The sequence below is a fragment of the Cinclus cinclus genome, chromosome 2 (genome assembly GCF_963662255.1).
Source record: "Cinclus cinclus chromosome 2, bCinCin1.1, whole genome shotgun sequence".
Taxonomy (NCBI): domain Eukaryota; kingdom Metazoa; phylum Chordata; class Aves; order Passeriformes; family Cinclidae; genus Cinclus; species Cinclus cinclus.
The window spans coordinates 42,277,761-42,305,180 of NC_085047.1; the positions used below are offsets into that span (position 1 = coordinate 42,277,761).

Genomic DNA, 27,420 nt, shown 5'->3' on the forward strand with positions numbered 1-27,420 from the left:
AGATAAAGTTGTGTTTCAGTGCCCATGTTTAAGTCTGGGATTTCCTTCTGGACTGCGTTTCCATCCCCCACCCCTAACTCTGTTCTGTGTCAGTCAGTACCAAAAGCACCTTCAGTGTGATGCAGTGTATTTCTGTGGCCTAGTAGCCGTGTTACTACTGTTCATGTCATACAGTTGCCTGATGCAGTTAGTACCTATAGCCCTTGACAGAGAGCTTCCAGTTGCATGTGTCCCTTCCCATTAAACACACTGAGCACAGCAGAGCACTGGTTGTCAAAGAGGAACACGACGAGTGTAACTTTCTCTCCACACCATCTCCCAGCTTCCTTGTAACTACTGAAGCAGCACTCTTGACTGTGAAATGGGTTGAATTACATTCCTAACACCCCGTGTTAGAGAAGAGCTTCTCAGTTGCCTTCTTTCCATGAGATGACACTGTATTGTATTGTGAATGTTTGACATTGATGCAAACTAATGAACCTGGATTCAGCAAGCAGTACTTACAGAAATCCTATCTTTATGGCATACAGCTGCCAAATCTTGGAGGCTAAAACTTTGCTCAGATTCTTAAATAAGAACATTTTTCTACCTGTCACAGATTAATCCAGAGTGTGTCTCTCTGTCTCCTTCTGCAAAACTCTCACATCCTGGAAAAATCTAGCAATCTTGACCTAGCTCTGACCCTAGGAGCTTTATGCTCCTTTAATGTAATAGAAACTTTCTGTATTGAAAAGACCTTGTATATTGGACAATACAGTGCAACTATGCATAGTTAAAATAGGTCAAATTTACTTTTAAGTGTATCCATTTCCATACTGTCTCAGATCAGTAGGCATTCCAGACCAGTATGACATACTTGATGTTCCAGGGGAAGGTGCAGGAAATACTCTGGTGACTGGGTAGTTATAGGCCATGCATGTAATATCTTCTGACTTTGGGTGTGAATTTATTTATTATCAGTCTGGATATAGACGGAGCTTAAAATATATAATCAGTTGTAAAATTTTGTATCTTCAAAACTCCTAGTTTTTGTCTATAGTCTGTTGCATACAACATGCTGAAATAAGAGCATTTGCTAAAGCGCATAAGAAAAAATATGCTTTATGTTAAAAAGAAAATACAAATCAGCAATAGCATGAGATTTAAAAAAAACAAAAACAAACCAACCAAACAAAAAAACCCCCAAAAACCTCAAAATAGACTTTCTAAAGTTCATGTTTATGTAAGTGATGTTGAAAGTATGAGCATGCGTTCCTAGATGAACAGTCTAGATAAGGGCAAAGCCTAAGACTTTAAAATCTGGTGTCAAAGAGTTGTCATATTTTTATTTTCCTCTGTGTGCACTATGAATGTGCATATGGTAGAAGATGCCTGGTGGTGTGTCTATATGGACATTCCTCCTCTAGGGCTCTGATGGTTGTGGGTCATTCTAGTGTATGTGCTGCCTGTGCCTCTGATTTATCAGCACGGTGTCACGTCTTCGAATAATTCTCTTGCTAACATCTTGCTAACAGACTCACTGAAAGAAAGTTTAACAAAATAAATCTGTGAGTGCAGTGAAGGAGGAAACTGTGATGCCCATGCAGAAGAAGGATAAGTTTGTGACATGGGAATAGACCTTGAAAAGCAGATGATCTGTTGAACATCCTTTCAAGGCCTTCAGTTTTTCTATGTCAAAGGATAAAGACAATCTGAGGACCAGAGTGGGAGAAGTAACTTAGCAAAAATTACCATGTGGGTTACAGCTAGGACAGTGGAAGTCAGTAACAGCTGAGTGTGCTCTCTCATGGAGGAGACTCAGGAATGATTTTAAGGTACAGATGCTAATGACTCATACAGTGAATAGAAGATGATAATATTTAGAGTAGACTTTTGCAGCTGCTTCTCAGGACCTGGCCTGGGTTTCTCTTTGTTCTCTGCATCTTGATCAAAGTGGTTGCTGATGTGTAGTAGTGTGAGTAACTGACATATTCCTATTTGCAGTCCTCCCAGATGTTGATTTTTTTCCAAGAAAAAGAACCTCAGGTTTTCATTCAGATCATGAATTTAAACTTTTTCTGAAGGACAAATTAGTGTTCAAATTTACAGCTGGATAAACAATGAAGCAAAATAAGTGACAGTAATCTGTCTTACTAGCTTTTCTCTTGTGCTCCTGAAGAAGCTAGTTGAAGCCAACAGTGCTTTCTGAGGGTGTTACGCTTGCTAAAACAATGCAAACACTTTACTAAAGTTCTGCTCTGTCCTTTGGTGATGCCAGGACTTCTTTGTGCTATAGAAATCAAGGTACAAATTCATAAGCAGTGAACTATCTGAAATGTGAGGGATGGTTGGTAAAATGTTTATTTAAAGAGAAGAATAAAAGAACAGCCAATGGAAAAACACTGCCTGTAATTGCATGCATTTCCACGAGACTTCACATTGGATGTTAAATTTGAATTTCCCTTTCATGTATTTTCTACATTAATTACGTTCACTTTAATCTGAAGAATAAGTGCTATCTTCTTACAAATAAAATGAAAACAAGGAGACAGGGACTTCTGGCTGATGTGCTGCAGGCCAAAGGTTAAATTCCTCTCCTATCCGAAACCTAAGTACAGTCTTCTTCCTGTGAGAATGAAACGACCAGGCAGTCTTGAGGTCAGCAGCTCTACATAAAAATAAATAAAGTCTCAAAAAGTAGTTGGATTTTATTTCGGGTTCTGTGTTGAAATCCTCATACATTTGGTGTGCTGAGTAGCTCTGTATTATGGAGATCAGACCTCAGTCTTTACTGATGTGACTGATTAGATACTCAGAATGAGGTAACTATAAGACACTTATTAAAATGAAAAATTGTTGATATGAAAGAATCAGGCATTGTTTGTGATTTTTGATGAAATAAACTACCTCTTTATGTGTGAATACCACCTCAAAATACATTCTGAAAATTTTCTTTGAAAGGAAAAGGGGCTGATTTTCTATTCTTGTTTTTAATTCTTTGTTGTTCTATTGAATAATAATTTCGTTAAAATTTTAAACCTGCCTTTAGCAGCAGTGCTGCTTCTAATGCCAGCAAAAAGAAAACCCCACTATAAGCATAAGCCTAGGGTGAAAGACCTTGGCTTTTAAATCTCTTCCATACAATGCTATGGCTGTACCTGTTCTAATGGAAGTGATTCTGGAGAAGCCTTAGTAGCACAGGCCCATTGGGCACAGGGCATCTTCCGATTCCTGTTTTTTCCACTGCTAGTGACATGGACATTGAAGTGAATAGCATCCTCAGTGTCAGCATAGATCTTAAATATGCTGATCTAGGACTTGCATAATCCCTTTTTTTTATTCCTGTTTTTCTGGGTGCTCAGAGGATGTTTAACCAGGAAAGCCTCAAGGCCAGATCCTCTGCAATGCACAACTGCCAGAATACCCGAGAAGTACTTTAACTGAAACTAATTCAGATTTTTCTCAAGTTTGTTTGGGGCTTTTTGAGTTTTTTTTTTTTTTTTTGCTGCTGTTGTATTTTTTGCTTTCTGATAAATTTAGCTTTGCTGCCATCTTGTGTTAAATATTTCCTTGGTATTTTTCAGTATTCTCTGTAAAAGCGTTTTGTATGATTTAAAGTGAAATGAAATTTATATAGTTTATTCTCCCGAAATACTCTTTAAACTGATCTTTAAAAGTCAGGCATAAGCTGACGTACTGAAACTTTGTCCCGCTAGTTCTTTATTGTAATTTTGGTGTGTGTTAGAATGGTGATCTGGCTGCAGTTTTGCTTAGTGTTACTCCTGCACTGTCTCTTCATCTGAAAGGGGTAGGTTTAGCAGCAGGCTCCTCCTTGCAGATTATGTTAATCCACACATTCACTTGACTGGACCAAATCAAAGTAAGCGCAGTAGTTGTGCTGCAGCATCTGAAGGAGCTGTAGTTCGGGACACTGATGAGTAACTGAATCTAGAGTGTGATAATGGGCTTCACATAACTGGAGCCAAAGCAGAGTTTTAGTTATAGTTTGTGTATTTTGTACTTTATTCATAAAAGGGATGATTAATTTTCTTTCTTTTCCTTTAAGTAGTTATTTCCAGAATTAAAGAATTAGAGCTATAGTCTAGAATTACAGAAAATTATTGAACTCTTTCTATCTGTTTGCAATATTGGAGGTTTTTAAAATAAACTGTTGTATTTGGACCTTCCTCAGAAAAACTGAATAATCAGTTGAATAATAATAATAATAATTCTAGGGTCTGGTTCTTAGGCAAGGTATTGATTTCACCTGGACAGATGAATCATGTTAAGCTGAGATTGATTTGTACAAGATGTGGAGCCCTCCACTTGAGACTGCATTGCCTTCATTGTTTGATGGTGGAATTTGGTTCAGGAACTCACGTCCACCGTAGAGGCCCCCACAAAAACTTGCTTTTATGCCCATGGATCTTCTCAGTTGTTCAGGCTCCATGACTAGCTTAGTGGGCAGCTGTAGGCTTGCACCATCTCTGCCTGGGCCAGGTTTTCATCTGATCCTGCAATACCAGTATAAAGCAAGGGCAGAGCCCTTCTCCCAGCCATAACATGTGTTTGTGGCCACACTGATGGTCTGCTCACCCCCAACTGCTTTAACTTACTATTGCAGCAAAAGAGCAGACAGGCAAACGGCGTCTCTGTAGTCTAGAGAGTAATGGGAGAGCGGAGGCAGAACAATTTAGCTGCAATTCTTCAAGTAGGGCTGAGAGTAAATGTAAAGAAGATATAAGCACAGTAAACACTACATCTTTACGCTATTCCACTTACAGTAATCGATGATACTGGTAACACAAAGCAAGCACATTAAATATGAATGATGGCATTTTTGTTGCCTGAGTCTAGACTACTTCAGTAGTCAATGAAGAGAGATAAATGTTTCCATTGGATCATTCATCCCATCCTGAGAGAGGTCTGAAAAATGGAAAAAAATATGCTCTGGAATACCTGTGGTTTTTTACTGAGTCAGAAGACAGCCTGGACAACCAGTTACTTAGCCCAGATGATAATGGTGTAATATACTGAGGCAAATCATTTTTATTGCTAGAATTTCAGTTCTTGTAAATCCAAATTAATTTCCCCCCCTTCTTTTTTTCTGTTTTCTTCACTTTTTTTTTTATTAGCTAAATTATATATACAAAGAAAGCAGTCCATGATAAGAAACTAAATGCTTATTATTTAACAGCAGGTAAGGTGACTTACAGAAATGTCAAAACGCTTTTAAAATTTAAAGCAGAATAAGTTTAGAAGGCTTTTAAGAGATGTCAGGAATGCATTAATTCAAGAGCTAAAATCTTTTTACTAAAGATTTTTGCTTAAAAATATTTTAAATTTTTTTTTACTTAAAACCTTTTACTACTTGAACATTGTTTTAAAGCAAACTTTAAAATTACTTTTCAACTGGATGTATGCAGACTACAGTGGTTCTGTTGGAGTCAATCACAGACATACCAGATAAAGTTTGCATTTTGTTCAGAGCAGAAAGAAATAGTCTGGGTTTCTTGTGTTGTGCTAACCTTTCCAAAGCATACTTTCTAGAGTCTCATTTGTGGAAAATAGGTCATAGCCCAAGCAATTACTATGAAGAAAGTGAAAAAATATTTTGAAGAAAAAATACTTGAACTCTGAAATTTTAAACTTGGAAAATGCACACCAGCAAAGACTCCAGCTGACATACTGGCGTATTTCAGGACAATGAGCTAAATTATGGAAATTACAGCTTCATGACACAAAAGCCTGTGTAGCACTTCTCTGTCTTAAGGTCTCACCATGGATTCCTTCTCAGCAAAACTTTTCTTTCAAGTGTAAATACATGGAGTGTTCCAGCAGTTAAAAATGCATAATGCTTCTCAATTTTACCTTTTCAGCTCTTGGCCTTTCTTCAAGGATTATTTACATTTTACCATGAAGGATATGAACTGGCTCAGGAGTTTGCACCATACAAGCAGCAACTGCAGTTTAATTTGCAGAATGTAAGGATGATTTGTATTTACATAATTTAACTTTTTAATTTGCTAGTTTCAAATCAGGATATTAAAGTAGACTTATAGCACTTCATTGAAATTCTAAATCTTGCAATGGTTTAGTAAGCTGAAATCAAATTTGTATACAAATAGGTAAAATTATTTTTATAAGTTTCATGTAATTAAGGTTCCTGGCAATAAATAACTTTGGATAGTAGATTTGTGATTTCCAGATCAAAACTTAAGGAGCAAGAACAAGAAAGACAGGATGGCAGCCAAGTTTTTATTAGAAACCTCAGTGGTCCAGATAGATTTAAACTTGTACAAAAGCTTTCATGAGAATGAGGCCTGTCTTCTGGACTAAGTGGAGGTATCAAAAATGCTCCAGCTGGTACAGAATGATACAGTTTGTCCTGCTGTGTGCTGACTTCCCACTGGGAAGGGCATGCTTGGGAAGCCATTCTCTGGCTGTTCTCTATACTGTTAAAGAATAGGTGGGACCTTCCTCCATGGTGAGAAGCTCTCATAAGCATTAAGTTTTCACCAGAAGAGAGAAACTCTTTTTTTTTTTTGTGTAGAGAGTTACAGTCAGCTGAGCAAGATGGGCGTTTTGCTGTAGATTGGTCTGGATTTGGTAGTCAGAGCCATACAAGATCCCATTTTGGGCACAAACTGCCCCAAAAAAATCATAGCTATCAGAGATAACTAAAATACATTTAATCAAGAAACTTTTCCACTCATCATAACTGCTGTATACAAGTGTATACTTGTTTCACTGTGTAATTCAGGTATTAACACTTCCAAGGATATACAAACAAGTAGGTACAAAATATCTGTGCACACTTTGCTTTTAAGCAAACCTTACACATTCTGCTTTTAAGGCAGAAAATGAGCTTACATGTCCCTATTGGACAAGCCCCACATTCTTCCTGGCAAGTAACATCAAAGTCCAGAACAAAATTTTTACAAAAGTGTTATTTCATTCTTTCAAGAAAAGACACATCTAACAAATTTTTCTAACTCCGTATTTCCTTTTACATCTCTTGTTCATATATACAGATCCCATTTTAAATGCTGCTGAGGAAATAAAAGCTAAACCTACTACATAATTAGCCTTTTGGATCAAAATGCAAATGGTGTGTGTCAGTAGAGCATCTCAGTCGCTTGTCCTTTCAAATTTTGTGTTTTCTACATTGTTTGCTACTAAGACACTTTCAGCTAAAGACACAAGGGGTCAGTGTTGTTGCACAGCAGTTTCACTGAGAGAGTGAAAAATCTGCTTCAGTCCAGAGATTTACTTATTTTAATATTGCAAGTTCTGAGAGGAGCATGAGCTCACAGCAGAGACCAAAACTGGCATTGCAGCTAATCATGTTCCTTTTATGCGTGTCTCTACAGAAGCAAAATTATTACAGCATTTTTTCAATTTCAGTGTTAATTAAGAAATAGTTAAATTTAATGTTTTCTAAATATTATATCAGTACAACTTGAAGTCGTAAATGGAATACAAGGTAGAGGGAGATGTGAAGGTAGGCAGAAGGATTAATGTATTATTATGTTTTTAATTATATATCAGAAAACATATATGAATACATAGTGGAAATCAGGATGTCACTCACTCGTGTTTCACAGCAGTATAAATTCTGGCTCCAGATCTACATCCACAGCTTCACACAGACAGCTGGGTTCTCTGTGTACTTGTCATTCAGAGAATCACCCAAAATCAGATTGAAGTGAAATCATTTATATAGGTAAAAAAAAAATGACAAGGAGAAGTGCATTCAACCTGTCTGTAGCTGTCAAAAGTACTCCTCTCCAATGCATTGTGAAGAATAGTTGACCTGAACTGCTGTTTCTGTTCTTTAGAATGTCCTACAAATTAGAGCAGGAGCAGTAACAGCTGTAGAAGTGTAGTAGCAGACCAACAGCTCTTAACAGGTCACCATGTTCTAACATGACCTGTTGTCACCTTAACTATCTCAGCTGACCTGTGGCATACTTGTTGTGTCCATTTGGCTTTGGTTTCTGTGATTTCATTCAAAGACCTGGCTGCTTATAAGTAGCAATTAAAAACTTAATAGATGGAGACAAGCTTGTAAAGTGGTGACATTCCTTCAATGTCATGTCCTTCTTGAAGGTCTCAAAATGACCTCTCTTAAATTTGGTCTGAACTGATACGTCTTCTGAAATATGTAATCTGAAAAGTTCAGATTTGAATTTTACTTCCCTCTCTAATAATAGTGTTTGTTTTCAAGACAAGATTAAGCATGTATACTCTTATGCTCTTGTGCAACTAGCTACACAAATGGCCCATAAGAAAGGGGAAATACTCACTGGTGTATAAAATCCTGAGAGCATCTTTCTGACTAGTGAGGATTTAAGTCCATAGATGACTCTGTAGGAACATTGCAAAAATCTTTATTCTTTTCTTTGACCTACAGGAACAGACTGTTCAATATCTGATATTTAATCAGTCAAAGCTCTGGCATCTCAAAATAATTCTCTTCTGCTATCCCATGCTAGGTGTATGGAGGGAAACCCTAGCCTCACTGAATTCACTGAGAAAAAGTAGCCATTCATATACATATTGATAGAAGAAAATACTGAAAATCCACCTTAGTACCATAACTGTTTGCTTTTTTACATGCCTGGTTACACACACTGATATTTAGGACAGACACACTTCTTCAATGCTTTTGGCATAGTTCTGGCACTTGTGAGGTGTTTCTTACCTCCCATTTTTTTTATATATATACTGAACTGTGGTGTTTGCCAAGTCAAAACTTGTTCATAACAGTGCCAGTAACCTGACTATTCTGAGCAGCAGCACCTGTGGTATCGCTGCAGATATGGATACACAGAAAATTTGTCTCTTATGTATGTGTAGAAACTGCAGCTGCCTTGACTTATTAGCCTGGCTTTAACCCAAACTAGTGTTTTCTGCACTGTACTTGAAGTATTTCAGGGGGTGTAACTACTTCAGGTTTAGGGCTAAGTTGTCAGTAGCTACTAGTTTAGCCAGGCATATGTCTGAGAATCCCAGAGTGTACAGAGAGAAAGCTTATATCTGTCTTCAAAACACTGTGTAAGATACCTAAAAGATATGAAATTACTCCCTGTCTGAGGTTAGTGACCTGCAGAAAAAGGAATGGTGCTATTCTCAGCTATATTTTCCATATGTTTTCATGCCTAAGTTGAATTCTTCATTACTATGTTATTCTTGGGCTTCTATCAGTAAAGAGTATTATTTTTTATTGTGGGTTTTTTTCCTTTCCCCCCCCCCCCCCCTTTATGTCTCAGGCAAATGCTTTTGCTGGTCTCCAACACAGTCTTCTTGGCATTATTTGTAATTAGTTGTTCATTATTATTTTAGTACTTGCATGAGATAACCTGGAGTATTGTTTGTTTCCTTTTCTGGGTATTAGACTCGGAATAACTTTGAAAGCACTAGGCAGGAAGTGGAGAGACTCATGCAAAGAATGAAATCAGCCAACCAAGATTACAGACCACCAAGTCAATGGACAATGGAAGGCTATCTCTATGTACAGGAGAAACGTAAGTATGCCAAGGAAGGTCCGTGCTGTTGTTTGCCCCCATGGTTGTCTTGTGGCAAGCTCTGCTCTGGCTTGATGCCCTGCACCTTGCTCCAAACTCCCAGCACTCTGCTTTGGCTCCCTTCTGTGTTCTGTATTTTCCCTATCTGAGGAGGACCTTTAGTTCAGCCTTCAGGAGCACCTTGTACCAGAGACTGCCACTGACCCAGCCATCTTAAATGAACATGTGCTTAATGGAAATCAGAGATGTAGGAAAAGGTCATCTAAGTACCATCTTACCATAGTTAGCCACAGCCAGTTTTATCCTCAGTAGCACTGCAAGTTTTAAGAACAAAGTCTATTTTTTAATTGATTAATAATCATAAAAGAAATCTGTGTTAAGTGGAAATTACACTGAGCTGTGCTAATGGGGGAGGGAGAAAAGGAGTGAAGCACCAGGCACATGCTGTGCTTCATTAAATAGTGAGAGGCCAGCTTGACATCTTCTTACTGAAAAGAAATTTTTATTCTGGAGTAACAGGGTCTATAATCACTGTGTAGTGGGAAAGGTACTAGTTGTATAATTCCTTGCGCAAGTTTTCTTGCCTACAACCCTTACCCTGTAGGTTTTTGTCTAATTGTGAGCAACTGGATTCAGTGTTTGCTATTCCTGAGAGTAAATTCTGTATATATTTATTAGTGATATGCATGGTGGTAAATATAGGGTTTTTTTTTAAAAAATGGCACTAGGCCATAAACTGTTTTCTTTCAGATGAATGGCCGAGAGTAAGAAGCTTTAAGTTGCAACACAGGTGTCTGGCTACAATTTTCTAATGAAAAAAGGTGACTCCTTAACTCATCTAAAACTGCTTTGAGAGTGCTCATCTATCTTATAATATGCTAAATGAGATAATGAATTGCCATCAGAGGAAAAATTGATTCTGAATAATTACAGATTTTGTGATGCTAAGTGAAAATAACGTATATAGGAGCAGAGCAGCTAACTTCTGGGGTTATATAACCATTTGAATTTTCATTTCATGAGTTTACTTCCTTCCAGAACACAGGCAATAGGAGAGCTATCTCAAAGTCAATACGACAGACCGTATAAATTTCCACAGCTATGTTTCTGGATTGACAGACATTTAACTTACATGACTGATTCAGTCTCTCATATAACCACCACCTTTGTAGGTACATAAAGAAAGCAAAACCTTCGTTATCGGTAGCAAAACTGCTAGAGGTTTTTTTTCCACATTTTTACTTAATTCTTCACATTAAAAAAAAACCCAAATACAAGCCCATTAAAATACTTTTTTTTAAAGTCAAGGTTCTTTCTTTTTGTCTTGGTTCTAGACAGGACAGGTTTAATTTTTGCAGTAGGCAGGAGTTGGGCATGACTAGATCCTTACTCAGTACCACCTCATGATTTCCTGGGGATAGGGGAAGGGATCCTTTCTAGGTCCTGAATGTGGCAGAGGTAGAGCTCAGGTATTGTCAGGTGTCTCCATGTGGTAAGCTCTCACATGTGAATCATCTGCCTCTTGTACAGGCTGTTATTAATATTGTTGCTGCTACTGTTCATTTTCTTATTTCATTGCAGTCTCCAGTAAATTGTTCTTATCTCAACCCTTGATCTTCATACCTCCAATTCCTCTCTCCAGTCCACCACAGGGGAGAGAGGGAAGGATGGGGGAGGGAGTGAGCTGTACATGGTTTGGAGTGTTTTGCTAGGAAGACTAAATTGGGGAATACCATTCCTTAACCATAATATACTTTTAAAAGAATTAATGTTTCATTTTTCTACTCTAATTCCAGCTATAACAGTGGTAAAATGACAATTTTTTGGTACTATCTCTCTGTTCTAGGACCCCTTGGATTTACATGGGTAAAACATTACTGCACTTATGACAAAGGAACAAAAACTTTTACAATGAGTATAGCTGAAACAAAATCTGGTGGAAAAGTGGTGAGTTACATGTACATGGACACATTCACGAGCTGTATATTCCATCTTTTTATTAAGCATTTAAGAGCTGCTGAAAGAAAACAAAATGCAAATAGATCAAGCTGTTTTTGTAGATGAAGCAGTGCATGTATTATATAGCATGGATAAATGATTAAATAACCACATATTAAATAACCTCTCTAATGTGGTTGTTGTAAATGTATATGAAATTTATCACATTTGCTCAGAATCATAGAATGTATTTGGAGGTTTGGAAGGGGGCTCTGGAGATCTCTAATATTAACTCAATTCAGGGGCAACCAGAACAGGTTGATGAGGTCTGTGTCCATTCAGGTTTAAGATATCTGCAAGGATGGAGCCCTCTATGAGCAACCTGTTCCAGTGTTTGACCACCACAAAAAACTGTTTTTAAAGTTCAAATGGAATTACTTGTATTTGTGTTTGTGCCCATGACCTCTTGCTCTTCCACTGGGCACCAGTGAGAAGAATCTGACATAGTCTGCTTACCTTCCCATGAGGTATTTGTAGATCAGTCACTGATGTGATCCCTCTTCTCCAGACCAAACAGTCACAGCTCTCTCAGCTTCTCATATGACAGATCACAGGATGATTGAGGTTGGAGGAGACCTTCAAGGTCATCTAGTCCAACCGCCAATGTAATAATTGCCCCTATACCCCTAATAATCACCATAATCACCCCTAAACCATATCCCCAAGTGCTACATCCAGGCTCTTCTCATACACTTTCAGAGATGGTGACTCGACCTGGTTAACTTATTTCAACACCTAGCCACTCTTCCAGTGAAAATTTTATTTTTAATGTCTAATCTGAACCTCCCTTGTCACAACTTAATTCTTCTCCCTCATGTTCTTTCACTTAAGACATGGCAGAAGAGAGTGGCTCTCACCTCACTAAAGCCTCCTTTCAGGTAGTTGTGCTCCAAGTCCTTAATCACCTTGGTAGCCTTTAGCTGGACTTGTTCTAGCACATCACTGCTTCTCTTGCACCAGGGAGCCCAGCACTGGGCACAGAATTCCAGGTGTCCCTCGCCAGTGCTGAATGGAGGGTGAGGATCTCTTTCCTCCACTTGCAGGCAGTACCCTGCCTGATGCATCCCAGGAGGCTGGTGGCCTTCTTTGCAGCAACATCACAGTGCTGGCTCATGGTCACCTTGTTGCCCACCAGATCCTGAAATTCCTTTTCTACCAAGCTGCTCTCTGTCCTGTCAGCTTCATCCTCTCCTGGTGCCTGAGCTTAGTGCTATTCATGTTGAGCAGTATTGACCCCATGGGCATACCACTAGTGCCTGGCTGCAGCTGGACTTCTGTTGTGAGCTCAGCAGTTCAGTCAGTGTTCAGTCCACCTCACCATCTCACCCATATTTCACCTGTACTTGTCTATGAGGATGTAGTAGGATGTAGTGGTGAAAGTGTGGCTGAAGTTGAGATAAACAATATTCCTTGTTCTTCCATCATACACTGAGTCATCCGACACATTGTAGAGGGCTATCCGGTTGATCCTGTGTGATTTTTCCTTTATTAAATTCTTGCTGACTGTTTCCAGTCACCTTTCTGCCCTTAATATATTTGGAAATGCTTTCCATGGTTATTCGCTTCATCACCTTCCCTGGGATAAAGGTGATGCAGTCTGATCTATAGTTCCCCATAAGATGTGAGGCCTCAAGTTGCATCAGGGGAGGTAGGTATTACAGAGATTTTCTTCACCAAAAGGATTGTCAAGCATTGGAACAGTCTGCCAGGGAAGTGGTTGAGTCACCAACCCTGCAAGTATTTAAAAGGTGTGTAGATGCTTTAGTTGTGGCCTTTTCCAACCTGAATGGTTGTATGATTCTACAGCCTTCTCCTTGCCCTTTTTGAAGACAGGAGTAACATTTGCTTCCTCACATTCTTCAGAATCCCCAGTTGTGTCAGCCTTACCAACGTTACAGGGAGGTCTCATGATCATGGTGGCCAGAGCTGGGAGTTAGTCAGCTTTATTCTTCAGAAAACTTTTATGTGCATGTGAGAGTTGGCAGAATTACATGGTTTTCATCCTAACATGCATGTAATCAAGTTATATACACAGGTTTTTTTAAGATTTGAATTTAGGGAATTTTCTGAAATACAATGATTAAGTAACAAATACAAGACAAAGTTATTAAATGTAGTCTTAATATACATAAAAATATTGTGTATATTCCTAAAGAATTTTAATCCCTATGTTAAGACATGTTCTTTGGACTGTTCATGCAGTTAAATTGAAGACAAGGTGTATAAGTGTACTGCCTGTGCTAATTTCATTTTTTTGTTTTGTAGAATGGCCTTGTCACAAGCTCACCAGAAATGTTCAAGCTAAAATCTTGCATCAGGAGAAAGACAGACTCAATTGACAAACGTTTCTGTTTTGATATTGAAGTATTTGAGAGGTTTGTTTCCATTGTGTTAACGATTCGAAAGTAATTGCAACCAATAGATAATAATTATTCCTGTAATAAGCACACATGTTTACCTATATATTTGTATACAGACAAACTAGACTTTCAAGACTGAGTAATTCTTTGTTCAGACCTGGTTTTCTAATTAAATTCTCTACACAGCATATGTGCTGTCTTTGCTACATGATGTTTGCATGCAGCTACAGCATGGATTCCTGTGGAGCTTGTAGCAAAACTGACTATTCTCATTTAGAAACAGGTCATAAATATTTTTATAAATACTTGTTAATAATAATATTCTGTACAACTCTCTATTTCTCTCAGAACTGTAGTACTTTTTTTCCTTGAAAATTACATCTACAATTTTTTTTCCACTTACTCATGTCGGATACATGAGAATATATTTCCTGTTTAAGATACAGATATAAAGTACTTTGTAGAAGTATTTTTTTTCCAATCTTAGGAATAAAGAGAAATATTGAATTAATTTTTGTGTCAGAATACTATAAATAGACTGACTTTTGCAATTGTTATCTTAAAAATGTTTTATGATTGTTAGCAGACTTTTGAAAAACAGATATGTTTTATGCTTAGCTCAAAATTATTCTGTTATATCAGAAGCTGTCAACTTCCTCTAACTTCTCTCTGTCTTTTATATATTCACATCACTATGCATGTGGATTCTGACTTTGGATACTATTTGAGAAAAACAGTAACTTCAGTGAATGTGTGTTTTTGACAGACCTGGGATCATCACACTACAAGCTTTTTCAGAATCCAACCGAAAACTTTGGCTTGAAGCTATGGATGGAAAGGAACCAGTAAGGATGTTTTTTAATTTTTCATTTTACAGTTTTCTGGATCACATATTACAGAAAGAAGCTAGTATATATTTCCGATATTCTGTTGCAATACCAAAAAATAGTTATTTTCTTCTCTTCGTGAGACACTAATGCACGTACATAGTGAAGATAACTACAAAGTAGGAAAGTAGATCTATTAATTAAGCCTACCTTTATGTATATCATTATTTTATGTTAGGATATTTAAAATAATAATATTTTAAGTAATATGTTAGCATATGGTTAAATAGGATTCATAGTTCAGGTAACATATGTGAAGTGGTTTTTATTACAATGGAGAAGAACAACCATCTTTCAGTTTCATTGAGTAAACAAATAGTCAATACCATCTCAAAAGGTGTTGCAGAGACCAGAAACAAGTGTTGAAGGCTACTGAGAGACAGGCTTGTCTGAGTTTTCTGCCCACTATTTGTATGCTCTTAAAGTAGTCATTGAGTGAGGGTGATGTCATACCTGTAGCTGATAGGAAAAGAATGGTTGATCAGTTTTATGAACTCAGTGAGTGTTTTTACATGCTTCTTTGCCTGAACCAATACAGAAATTATAATCACAAGCTGTTTTGAAATTTAACCCATTTAGACTCAGTAAATCTGATTTCTAATGCATTAGTTGCAATATGGTAGCACAGAGCTGCTAACCCAGCTGTGTTGTGGAGCAGTAAATGTCAAGAGATGGTGAAAGGCAAGGCTGGGATTTCCCTAGCAGCAGTCTAGTAAATAGCATTTTGCAGCTACTCACAAACCTGTCAATAAAGGATTTAAAGCACAAACATTGTCCTATTGCATTGTTGTTGTTCAGATGTTTTTTTTGTTTGTCTTCTTTTTTACAGATCTACACGCTGCCAGCCATTATTAGCAAGAAGGAAGAAAGTAAGCTTTATGAGTTTCCCTATCTTGCTGGATTTCTGAAATGTTACAGTTTCTTGATATATGTGCGGGAGAAAGAGATTATTTTATACTTTATTTCTGTTGCTGTGAAATAACTTTGTTTGGATATCTAAATGTTCCCTGGCAATTTCCTCTTGTCCTATTGCTTGTTACTTAAGAGAAGAGGCTGACTCCCCCTGGCTGTCCCCTCCTTTCAGGTGGTTTTACAGAGTGATGAGGTCCCCCCTGAGCCTCCTTTTCTCCAGGCTGAACACCCCCAGCTCCCTCAGCTGCTCCTCACAGGACTTGTGCTCCAGACCCTTCCCCAGCTCCGTTGCCCTTCTCTGGACACGCTCCAGCCCCTCAATGTCTTCCTTGCAGTGAGGGGCCCAGAACTGAGCACAGGATTGGAGCTGTGGCCTCAGCAGTGCCCAGCACAGGGGGACGGTCACTGCCCTGCTCCTGCTGCCCACACCACTGCTGATCCAGGACAGGATGACAATGGCCTTCTTGGCCACCTGGACACACCCTGGATCATGTCCAGCTGCTGTTTGCCAGCACCCCCAAGTCCTTTTCCTCTGAGCAGCTTTCCAGCCATGGCCCCCAGTCTGCAGCACTGCCTGGAGTTGCTGTGACCCAGGTGCAGGACCCAGCACTTGGCCTTGTTGAACTTCTTACAACTGGCCTTGGTCCATCACATCTGTTCAGTTTTAGGTGTATGTTAGTGTATGTTTCGGTGTATATACACCTGTTAGACATACAATGAGTAAAAAAATTAGTGTATTTAAAGCTACTATGAGATTTGTGTGCATAATTGCATTAGCACTGTATTAACACATTTGTTATTATCATATTACATTAACACAACTATTTTTAAATAATTTAAGTAATATATCTCAGAGTTGTTAAATTTGGACATATATCTTCATTGGAGATATATTTGAGACTCTGAAATTTAAGCCACTATCCTTTTACATGATGATGTTTATTTTAATGCTGACAATATGCTGGTTTAAGATCTTTATTTAGGTAGTTAGGGCAGTGGGTACTGAAGATGCAACATCAATGAGAAATACATTCACTTGAAATAAGATGGCTAATTAAACTCAATAACAAGAATTGTTCTCCTACACTACCATTTTATAAGTGATGATGTGCATATGCAAGGAACATAATATATTGCTGTATTAAAAACAAGGAATATATTCTGGTCATAATGTAGCTCCTGGACTCTTTAAAACATTTTTCTCAGCAGGTTTCAACTGTATCTTTAGAGAGGCTACTAACTGCTGAGAAAGACAAGTTTCTAATAGCACAGAATGACTACGAAGTTGTGAATGCTATGAATGTATCTACAAAGACCCTATTACAGAACAAGTGTTAAAATGTTATGGATAACCATGTATTAGCCCTCCTTGACTAGTGTGAGTGTAGGTAAGCAGAAGATTTTGTATATTGATGTTGAAAAGTAATTGCCCTTTTTTTTTTACAGTGTTCTTAAATGAAGCAGGTTTCAACTTTGTGAGGAAATGTATTCATGCTGTAGAAACAAGAGGTGTGTATTGAACCGCAAATAAGGTATTAGATTATTGTGACTTTTTTTTCCTAAAATACAACTTTTTAAATAACTTTAAATTTAAATTCTAAATTCTAAATTTAAATTCTGTTTTACATCTGTGTTTTGAAGTGCATCCATATTTTGGTTTGGACTTTTCATATTTTCTCTGGGTGCTTTACACTCCTAATTGTTGTCTTCAGTGCCAGCGACAATTCTTAACATTCCATTTAAGTGAGAATTTTAATCTTTTTCTGTAATTTCTTGTTGATTAGGCTGCTTAATACACAGTTGCACACATCTTTAGTCTTTCATTTGTGTGCACTGACTTGGCTTTTCTTGTGATACAAGTGTAGGGAGTATCAGCTCCCAACTTCGGTTTCAGGCGTGAAATCTGAATACCCAAAAGTAACGTCAGCATTCTCTGCTGGTACATCTGGTTTTTGAAGAGTATTACTCCTATCATGTTATTCACTAATGTTGTACATTGTTTTGGGGGCTTTTTTAAGTTTAGCAGCATTTAAGTTTAGCAAAACTCAGTTTTGTTAGTGGGAATGTAAAAATAGAAGTAATAATCACTCTGTTGATGAGGTGGTATCTCACAACTCACAGTAAATTTTAAACTGAGAGTTATGGCTGTATCATCTATAAAATGAGATAGCCTTTTCATGAGCTCTCAGTGTGCAGATCTCTTCTAATCCAAATGCAGTCTCTCTGTGCAACTTTGATCTCAACTTGAATTCAGCTTCTCAGCAGCAGTGTTATCATTGTTGAGTCACTGCTGACTCGGAGCTTGCATTATTTTCTGGGGCAGAGAGGGTAAAAGAGGGTTTCAAAACAAAACACTTAGGTTATCTAAGTGACATCAGAATTAGGAATGTTGTTTTCAAAGGAAAAGTAGACAATTTTTAAATGTCAAGGATTGAAGTGGGGAGAATGCAAAACATTTAAACCCTACTGATTTAAAAGGGAATTCAAAATAATAAAATAATCATGACTGAATTACTCAAATACTGTATTCTGAATGTCACTCTTTAAATATCATTTGTTTATCTGTGCTATTAAAAAAGGCCTGGAAATTTTAGCTGGCAGCATAAATTCTCAATGGATATGTTACAACAGTATACAGTATATATTTTTGTTTTCATGTAAATGTCAATCACATCTGATTTGAAAGAGATGATGGTCTAAGCAAGCACAGATGCATAGAAATTCCACTGACATTTAGGCAATATAAACTTACTGATGTGTAATGTGTTTTAAGACTGTTTTTGGGTCTTATTTTTTACTTTTCCTAGCCAGCACCTTGTTGTTTGCTAATATGGGTCATTTTTATGCAGAATGGTTCTGTTAATGTAAAATTACGCTTAGGGTGTAGTATGATGTGGACTCAGTGGAATGAATTTGTTAATATCCCAAGAGATTGCAGTAGGATAAAGCAGTACTTAAGAATGTAATGATTTTCCATAAATATGTCCAGATGTTTTGAAAACATACACCAAGAACGCATCAGCATCTATTGAAATAACCAGATCTTCATTATTTTAATTATTTTCATTTGCTTGTTTTCCCAATGCAGGTATTACAATCCTGGGGCTGTACAGAATAGGTGGTGTAAATTCCAAGGTGCAAAAGCTGATGAATACCATATTTTGTAAGTATCTGAAGTGTACTTTTATCAGTGTGCAGTGTGTGCGCTGTGGTCTCTTTTGCCTTCGCTACAGTGCTCAGAAGAGCATAATATTCACAATTTTTTATGTGCATTTAATGCCATTAAACTGAGTTTACATTGAATGAATGATTCATCTGTAGTTTCTTGTGTGCATCAGTATTCACTTCTGCATGTTACACATGAGCAAATTACTAATAAAAAGTGCTTTTCTTCTCCTAGCTTTAAAGTTCTATTTATCAATATATATTTGGCTTGTTCCACAAGTTCTCCAAAGCTTAGTTCCATAACACATCATGACTCATTTCAATAGACACTTGTTCCAGTCTTTCACTTTTCTTGCTAATTGATCTCTCTGATGCTTGTGTTTGCATGTCTAAGACAAATGAATTAGTAATTCTCTGTGGATTTGGGCTTATTTAACACTTTGATACAGTGCATAAAGTTAATGTTTACAGTTACTTACTATGAGAACTGAATTTATTTTTATCAATAATTTGGCAAAGATGAAAATATTTAAATTGATCAGATTGGTTGTTCATCTAGCTAATAAATAACTAGTTGAGCTAAATGGCTGATCTAGTAGCTTCTGTTTTGCTGCTTTTCTAGTTAATGTTTTATTCAAACTATTACAAAATCTTAATTCAAATTTCTACCAGCCCCTAAATCACCTCCTGATATGGATATTGATATGGAAATTTGGGACAATAAAACAATAACAAGTGGACTAAAAAACTACCTCAGGTAAGTATGATCCCACACAGTTCCAGTATTCCTTTTCTGGCCCATTAATCTTTGGCTTGTTAATGTCATATAATATTTCTTGTATCCATTGCCATAGTAATAAATGAGTATTTTATTATCCTGCGTAATATTCCTCTGATTATGTATAATAATACACACCTTCAACCTTTTTAAGATAATCCTCCCTTATATAGCCCTAAATTCAATTAACTGCATGTTTTTATTTATTTTTTTTAAGATAACCAGAAAGCATGTTGTGCTCACTCCTCTCTTTGTGAATCCCTTAAGTTGTGTACCATAAAATTTCATTACATTATGGTTGCATGAAAATCCCAGTGAAAGCATAAGTTTTTATCTTATGCTTTTAATATCATCACATACAAAATATCCCTTCTGCCATTTCTGCTGATAAGATACAGAATATTCAAAAATTATGGTACTTCTGAGATAACTCTTTTGGATCTCAATTTATAATGTTCAATAGAGACATAATAAAAAGTATCCAACCCAGGTGGTGGGTGTTCTATGCCTTCTACAAATCTAGATTTCCTAAACAAGTCACCTAACAAAGGGCAGCATCAGAAATCCCTATTAACCTGGAAAACATGCCTAGGATATATAGCAGAATGCTCATGTACATGTCATTGAAAAGACTGGCTTTGGTTGAAGAAATATATAATACATCTTCAAAAGCACAAGTCATTGTAACTGCTGTACTGGTGAAATTAGGATATGAGCGAGCAAGCAGTAGCTGTGTGTTTGTGTCTGTAATGCAGCTTGCAGTCTGCCTTTCAGAGGATGACTCTTTTAAGATCTCTCTGATCGGAATTTCAGTCCCAAATCAAAAGGTTGCTTCTGCAGCCCAGCTGTACTACAATATGGAAGATAGGAATCATTGAGGCTCTGTGCTGAAGTAACATTTTCCTTACTAACGTACATGGTGACACCAGATTCCGCTCAAATTGATTTTCAGACAGTGTACATGACTGAGTTGTGTACTACTTGTAATCAGTCACCACTGAATTGGATTTCCTAGGACCAGTAGAACATCGTGCAGATGCTGAGGGCTATTATAATCACACTCTTAAAACTTGGATTTTTAGTCTGCTTTAAATTTAAAATTTGTTTTTTTTACAACCAGGTGTCTTTCAGAACCACTGATGACTTTCAAGCTGCACAAAGATTTCATTGTTGCTGTTAGTAAGTAAAAAGTAAAATTTTAAATATGCTTTCATGAAAGCAGTATTGTTTTGAAGCTCTAATCTCCTCAGTCACTATCTTTACTTTTCTCCCTGCTCTAATATGCAGAGGTCCAGCCCTCAAAACAGAGAAGTCACACTAGATGAAGCTGTTCAGTGGTTTGTTCTGATCTTTTAAATGGTTCTGCGTGACTGCCTTCTGCATGAAATTTTGAACCCTCATTTATATGTTTGTTTGTTTGTTTGTTTGTTTGTTTGTTTTATATAAGATAAGAATTCTTTTTTAACATTCATCCTTCTCATCCAGGGACTTTTATTTTCCTAGCTTGCCTTGAGAAATCAGAAAGGGCAATAGTGAGCTCTTTTTCACAAATGGAGTAATTGGATACAAAGATAGCAGAGATCATTTTTCTAATTACTTCAGTTTAGAATTTGAAGCTATTTCTCCATTTTCTCTTGTCTTGATAAGAATAAGAGACACAAAATAATTTTAACTACTTTAATCTGTATTTCTTAGATTTAATCTTAGACTTCACTGAAGTGGCACATCAAGTCAATAATGACATTAATTTGTTGGTTCCAGTATTGATAGTAATTGCTTTAGGCAAGTTACTTGAAATACAGATTTCACAGTGTAATAAATATAATCAAATTTTCCTCATCATTTGAAAGCTAATTTTGTTTGGCTGCTCTTAATGCACGTTTGTGTTAGCATACAGGCACTGATGCCATTTGTAGTCACTTCTTAGCTCATGTTCTGATTTATCAATGATTTGTTTTCTGTTTAATAGAGTCAGATGATCAGAACTACAGAGTTGAAGCAGTGCATGCACTTGTGCATAAATTACCAGAGAAGAACAGAGAGATGCTGGACATCCTTATTAAACACTTGGTCAAGTAATTATTTTTTAATTTTCTCTTTGTTATTATTGTAAGATGTTATCATTTCTGCTTTAAATTTGTCAGTGTTGCTTAATCAGTTCCCTGTGTTTAAACAATGACACTTGAAATTACATTTAATTTCTAAAATGCTGTTCTCAACTTAAGTGGAATAATATTCTCTGTAGAAGCAGAATAAAAATGTAATAAAGTGTCACCAAGATGGCTAACTATGTTTATAAAATAAACCTCGTCAATGCTTTCATTCATGTTCTTACTTACTACAGGACTTGTAACCAATTAAATTTAAGAAACATCTAACCACTGTGCCAAGGTTGATGGAAAACTTAGGTTTGAATCTGTCTTATAGTCCCAGAGTGTTTCAGGAATGAGATAGATTAGAAAGGAGATAGAATGAGATAAATTATGTGATAATTTATCTTCAATTTTTATTTTATTTTTCTCTGTAACAAGTCTGAAGTGTAGCATCACTTGAAAGCACTAATTTGAAGTATTTTTATTTATATTTTTGATATCTACATGTCCAACTTTTGAATTTCCCTTAATGTTCCCTCAATTTTTAATTGTCAGCTCGAAACCATTTTGCATTTCTTGAAATTGGTGACCTTTTGTGTTCACAGAATTACACCTGGCACGTTCTGTGAGATTAAAAAAAAAAAAGAAGTCTTTATTCTTTTAAGTTTCCGTACATCTTTGGTTAGTTTCTGCTGGTATTTTCTCAATACTTTTGACTATGTATGATTCTTTCTGATTTAGGATGCTGTATAGTACATTTATCAGTCATCTGGGAATGTGAATAGTGAAACAGTAGTTGTTCAGATAAGGCTCACATGACTTAGACATTCAGAAGACGTGAGAGGAGTCCATGTTGTTTTCATTCAATTCACTATATCCCAGATGTTTTGGTTTTTTGATCACAGCTTGAGCTACAGGCTGCAGTAAGCTGTCTACAGTGGAGCCTAATGCAGTTTTGCTTCCTGTTATAGAAATGAGAACCTTGAACATTTCTTTGACAGGAAATCATTTAGCCCTAAAAAAATGTTTTCAGCCCATTATGTCACTAGCCCCTGGAGAACTAGCATTATAGCAAGCTGCTATAAATGCATTCATTGCCAAACCTGGTTAGGCAGACCTTGCCTCTCATTATAATTGGGCTGACACAGAGAGACATGGAAAAAAGTTTCATAACTTTTAGTCACAGAATTGTTTAATTAATTAAAGAATACAATACCTGCTCCCTTGGAACCCTCAGAAAAGTGATAGTATTTAATGAAGGATTAACAATTTTGTAAAAGGTGCTGGTCTGGAAGCTTCAAGATTAGAGAAATATATAAGCATAGGAACTGATTTATTTGTCAGTGCAATTCCTATTAGCCAAGCATTACTTTCTTGACTTGTTTTCCTGGCCTCTTTATTCTCAGATGCATTCCAAAAAAGCATACCTGTAGTATTCCCTTGTTAAATTGTTCTCTCTAACACTTGCTTTTCTCATCTTTGTTGTGAGTCTTATTTCATACAGGTGTGATCTTAATTTTAAACTGAATGCTTCCAGTATTTTTCTTTCCAACATTCCATTCACCCCCTCTAATTTCTTTATAATTTGCCAGCTGTTGTTTATGCTAGCAATTCTAATGAGACTGAATTTAAAATTAGTCTTTAGAGTGTATTAGCCGTCTTCCTCCCTCATATTTTTCCTACTGTTGTGTGGAGATTTTTCAAGGAACAAATAAATGGCAGGTAAAGTGCCTAATTTTATGAAAATGGGAAAACTTGGGGGAAGAAAAGAATTCCAAGCTCCTGTTTTCATCATTCTTTTGTTGAAAATCCAATCTCCAAGTGCATAATTTCCTTCTCTATATATCTTTTAGATGTTCAGTTCCTTTATAAATGCTTTTGCAGCAAAGTGAAAATAATGTAGCTCTGGGTTATAAAATAAGGATAATGTTATTTCTTCTTGGTTTAAGTCATAAGGTCTTTATGTCTTCGCCTAGCTTGACTTTTGTGTTACTGTGCAAATTTAAATAGGATCAGATGATGTGGGATGTAGATCATACTAGAAACAAAAAAAAACTGGTAAATCCTGAAAAGCGCCCTGGAGAGATGTGATACTGTGTGGATACAAAGTTAGTAGCTAGGCAAACATGGAAAGTTTGCTGTTACTTTCACAGGAGTAACTCATATCTTAGTTTTTAAACATACCTAGTCACATTATCTCTACTCCAAAGAATGAATTATTCTTTTATATGATTTAACAACACAAACTTTTCTATGGTAGGTAGTTGGGAGTGCGCAGTCTGGCAGTTTCACAGATTTGCTGGTGTTACATCAAATGAAGAGATTCTGAGGAGAAAGCAATGTCATCTCCAGGAATGCCCTACAGCTACCTGGAATGCATGATTACTTCAGCTTGTGTCTGTGCTGCAGCTCAGCACCAGTAGGAGTAGGTCAGGGGAAAGTGGCTATCAAAATGATCCATTTACAGCCCTGGGTTCTTTCTCTTTTGCAAGAAATCGAGCCTTTGAAATGTGTTGTAGAAAGCCCTGCCCGGGTGCAGTGTTATTAAATTTGCCATTTCTTTTATTAACCAAGCTCGTACATTTGTAACCAAGGAAACCCAAACACCAAACACTACCTTGTCTCTTACACTGTAAGATCATAATGTTTGTGTAACAGACCTCTGCAGTTACTGTGCAGCACACAGCAGAGTAACATTGCAAAGGGAGGGGTTCTTTCAAGTTTTTTATAGCCTATCTAGAGCTGTTATTCAACATTTCAGTTTCACTAAAATACTAGTGGACTTCCCAAAAGACTTTTAGTCATCTAAGATAAACATAAGATCTGTTTCAGGGAAAGTTAGATTAAGCTAAGAATGTGCTTTAACAGTGGAGTCATTTTCACAATGTTGCTTCCAAATAGTGATCTCTGCCAGTGTCTGTCTGAGGTAACATTTTGGAAAGTTTTGAGATAACTTATTGAAGCAATATAAGAAATATGTAAGAAGATATGCGTTTGTTTTCTTGCAGTTTATAATAGTGCTGCTTGCTATACAAAACCCTTTCCCATGTTACTCCTGCTTCTTGATGTAAATGAGGTGCAAAAATCTTCCTGTCCCAAGTAGGAGGGGAATGTTTTATAGATTTTTCTATTTCTTAATTTTAAAAGTTGCAAGAGTGATTTTAATTGTGTAGGAAATGTCTAAAAATGCTCAGCTTGACCACAGTAGCAGATGACAGTGAGAAGGAAGCGGAAAATGTGTACCAGTGCCTCATTATTAAATTCCATTTGGTAAGAGAGTCAATAAAATTAGGCATTAAGGTGATTTTAAAATCCTGACTTGGCATAATATTCCTCAGACAGGAGATAGGACAACTGTGACTGGGGAACCACTGACACTTGTTTCACAGGATCTGTGATGATAGTTTTTATTTGGCAAATCTTAGTAGTAAGGAGAGAAATGGGACATTGAGTATTACGGATTCAGATGTAACTTTCTGATAAATTATTGTGAAAACTAAGCTTTTGAATTCTACATTAAAAAGAAAAGAAAATCAGAAAAGGTAAAGTATGTGATACGAGAATGTACAGAAGTAAAAGGCTAATATATTTTAAAGCCAGGTGACATTATAACCATGTAATGTTACCTTTCACACAGAAAGAATAATTTCATTGAATCCATTGATCCCATGTTTTCATCAAATTTTTAAAGAGATCCTATTGCAAATTAAGTATTTTCAGTAACTAAGCTTCACTCCTTTATATGAAAACTAAGGTATATGGTTGATCTCTGTTACCACACAGCATTTTCAAGCAATCTAGTCGAGAGTATGTAAGGACCTGTAAAATCATTGGAGAGAGATAGTGCTTGCCTAACACTTATAAACTTTAGGCGTTCTGAATCTCTCTGTGTAGAACTCCAAATACAGTCACCTTTCCCAGTGAGGTATATCAGAAACTGAAATACGACTCTAGGAAGACATACTCATTATCCATTAAGTTATTGCATGATAGGAGCCTTAATGGAAATACTGTAGTTGTACTACATTGTATTTTGATTCTTGTGTAAGTGGAAATTTTAAAAATGTATTTTTAAAGAGAAGCATGAACTTGGGATCTTGTAAAAATAGTAGTCTTAGCAAGTTTTTGCCTGTTATAATTGTAGTTTAGCACAGCAATTAAATAACATATTGTTTGTGTTCATTTAAAGGGTATCATTGCACAGTCAACAAAATCTAATGACTGTATCCAACCTTGGTGTTATCTTTGGACCAACTCTGATGAGAGCACAAGAAGAAACTGTGGCTGCTATGATGAACATAAAGTTTCAGAATATCGTCGTTGAAATTCTGATAGAGCATTATGAAAAGGTAGAAAGAAATTGCCTGTTTTGTTATGAAGTGGAATTAAGATCTCATTTTCATTACCATGATTAAGTACTTAAGAATAAAGAGTCAAAAATTGGTAAATCATTAATAGAAATAGTATTTCTATTATTCCCACTCCATGCTATGGATCCATATTCCTAGCAAGTCTTTCATGGCTGTGCAAGGTATAGATCCAAGACATAATCTCCCATTCTTTGAAGGCATTGGTGTGGATCTTCAGTTGTTTTCTAAAGATTGTTTTCTGAATCTAGAAACAGAATTTCAAACTTCACTCCTGAACTTCACTCCTGGCTGCTTCGGCTCTTTCTTGCTACCACTGTATGAAGGTTCACTCTGGGTGAATGCATGGACTCTCCTCTGAGTGCATCGTCAGAGTGTTTCTGACCATTGCTGTCCTTAGGGGACATGTCAGCTGCATAGTAGAGATTGGGCACTAGAAGGGTTGAGAAGGACTTGAGCAGGAAATCTTCAACACTTACTTTCAGTCACTACCATTGCTGGTATCAGCTTCAATGAAAGGCCTCCCTAGATTTTTTGTTTTGATTTTAAACTATTTGATTTCAGAATTCAGCTGAACATTCAAGACCTGCTTTATTTAATAATCAACAGAAATTTTATTCTGGGGATCTTAGTTGAGCTATGGCATCTCCTCTGTTGACTGACAAAACAAAGTGAGAAACTTCCAGTTTCTTTCATTACAAATTACTCAGCTAAGGGGCACTTCCCAGTCAATACCAGAATTCCCTGCACTGGTTGATCAATGGGTGCTGACTGTACAGCTTGGTATCATCAGTTACATTTCATAGGGACTTCCCAAAATGGCTGTCATCCTTATAGCCTTCTTGGCTCTGATTGCAAAACATATATATTGCATTTTTCCAACACTGAATTTTTTCTCCAGAAAATCAGAGCTCATTCAGCACAAAGACTATGACTGCACAACCAAAGTCACCCCTGCTCTATTTCTCTGTCTACAGACATGTTTTTATATTGATGTGCTACTCACTAGTGCTTAATACAGGTTTAATGTACTCTGAAAGCATCTCAAGATGTCCACTGAAGTATATCCTACTGTGGAAGTAGGTTTGCTTTCTTCCACTTCTATGAATGTCACAAAGGTGTCTTTTCATGGTTTGCTTCTTCTTTTGGGAATGCCCTATAGCTATAGGGCCCAGAAATCCTTTCAAAGACACCTTCTAGCATAAAGTGGTAAAAATAATTGAGATTTTTCTGCAGCAATGAAGTGCAAAATTGACCACTGGTCGCAGTGTTATGTAAAAGATAAGAACCAGGAGATGCCTTAAACATAAAGTTGTTCCTCACTAAGCTTGACTTGTTCAGTCAAATAAAG

At 36.7% G+C, this 27,420-nt stretch overlaps 1 protein-coding gene across 1 annotated transcript in view; it reads left to right on the plus strand.

The window, feature by feature from the left end:
• The window catches only part of ARHGAP42 (Rho GTPase activating protein 42), a 139,919-nt gene that overhangs the window by 99,800 nt on the left and 12,699 nt on the right, over positions 1–27,420 (plus strand). Inside the window, exons 7-18 of the mRNA XM_062514451.1 lie at positions 5,859–5,963; positions 9,380–9,509; positions 11,356–11,456; positions 13,773–13,882; positions 14,634–14,712; positions 15,584–15,623; positions 17,113–17,175; positions 18,755–18,829; positions 19,504–19,588; positions 20,730–20,788; positions 21,579–21,684; positions 25,892–26,051. Coding sequence (XP_062370435.1) covers positions 5,859–5,963; positions 9,380–9,509; positions 11,356–11,456; positions 13,773–13,882; positions 14,634–14,712; positions 15,584–15,623; positions 17,113–17,175; positions 18,755–18,829; positions 19,504–19,588; positions 20,730–20,788; positions 21,579–21,684; positions 25,892–26,051 — 1,113 coding nt within the window. The remainder of the gene's footprint in view (positions 1–5,858; positions 5,964–9,379; positions 9,510–11,355; positions 11,457–13,772; positions 13,883–14,633; positions 14,713–15,583; positions 15,624–17,112; positions 17,176–18,754; positions 18,830–19,503; positions 19,589–20,729; positions 20,789–21,578; positions 21,685–25,891; positions 26,052–27,420) is intronic.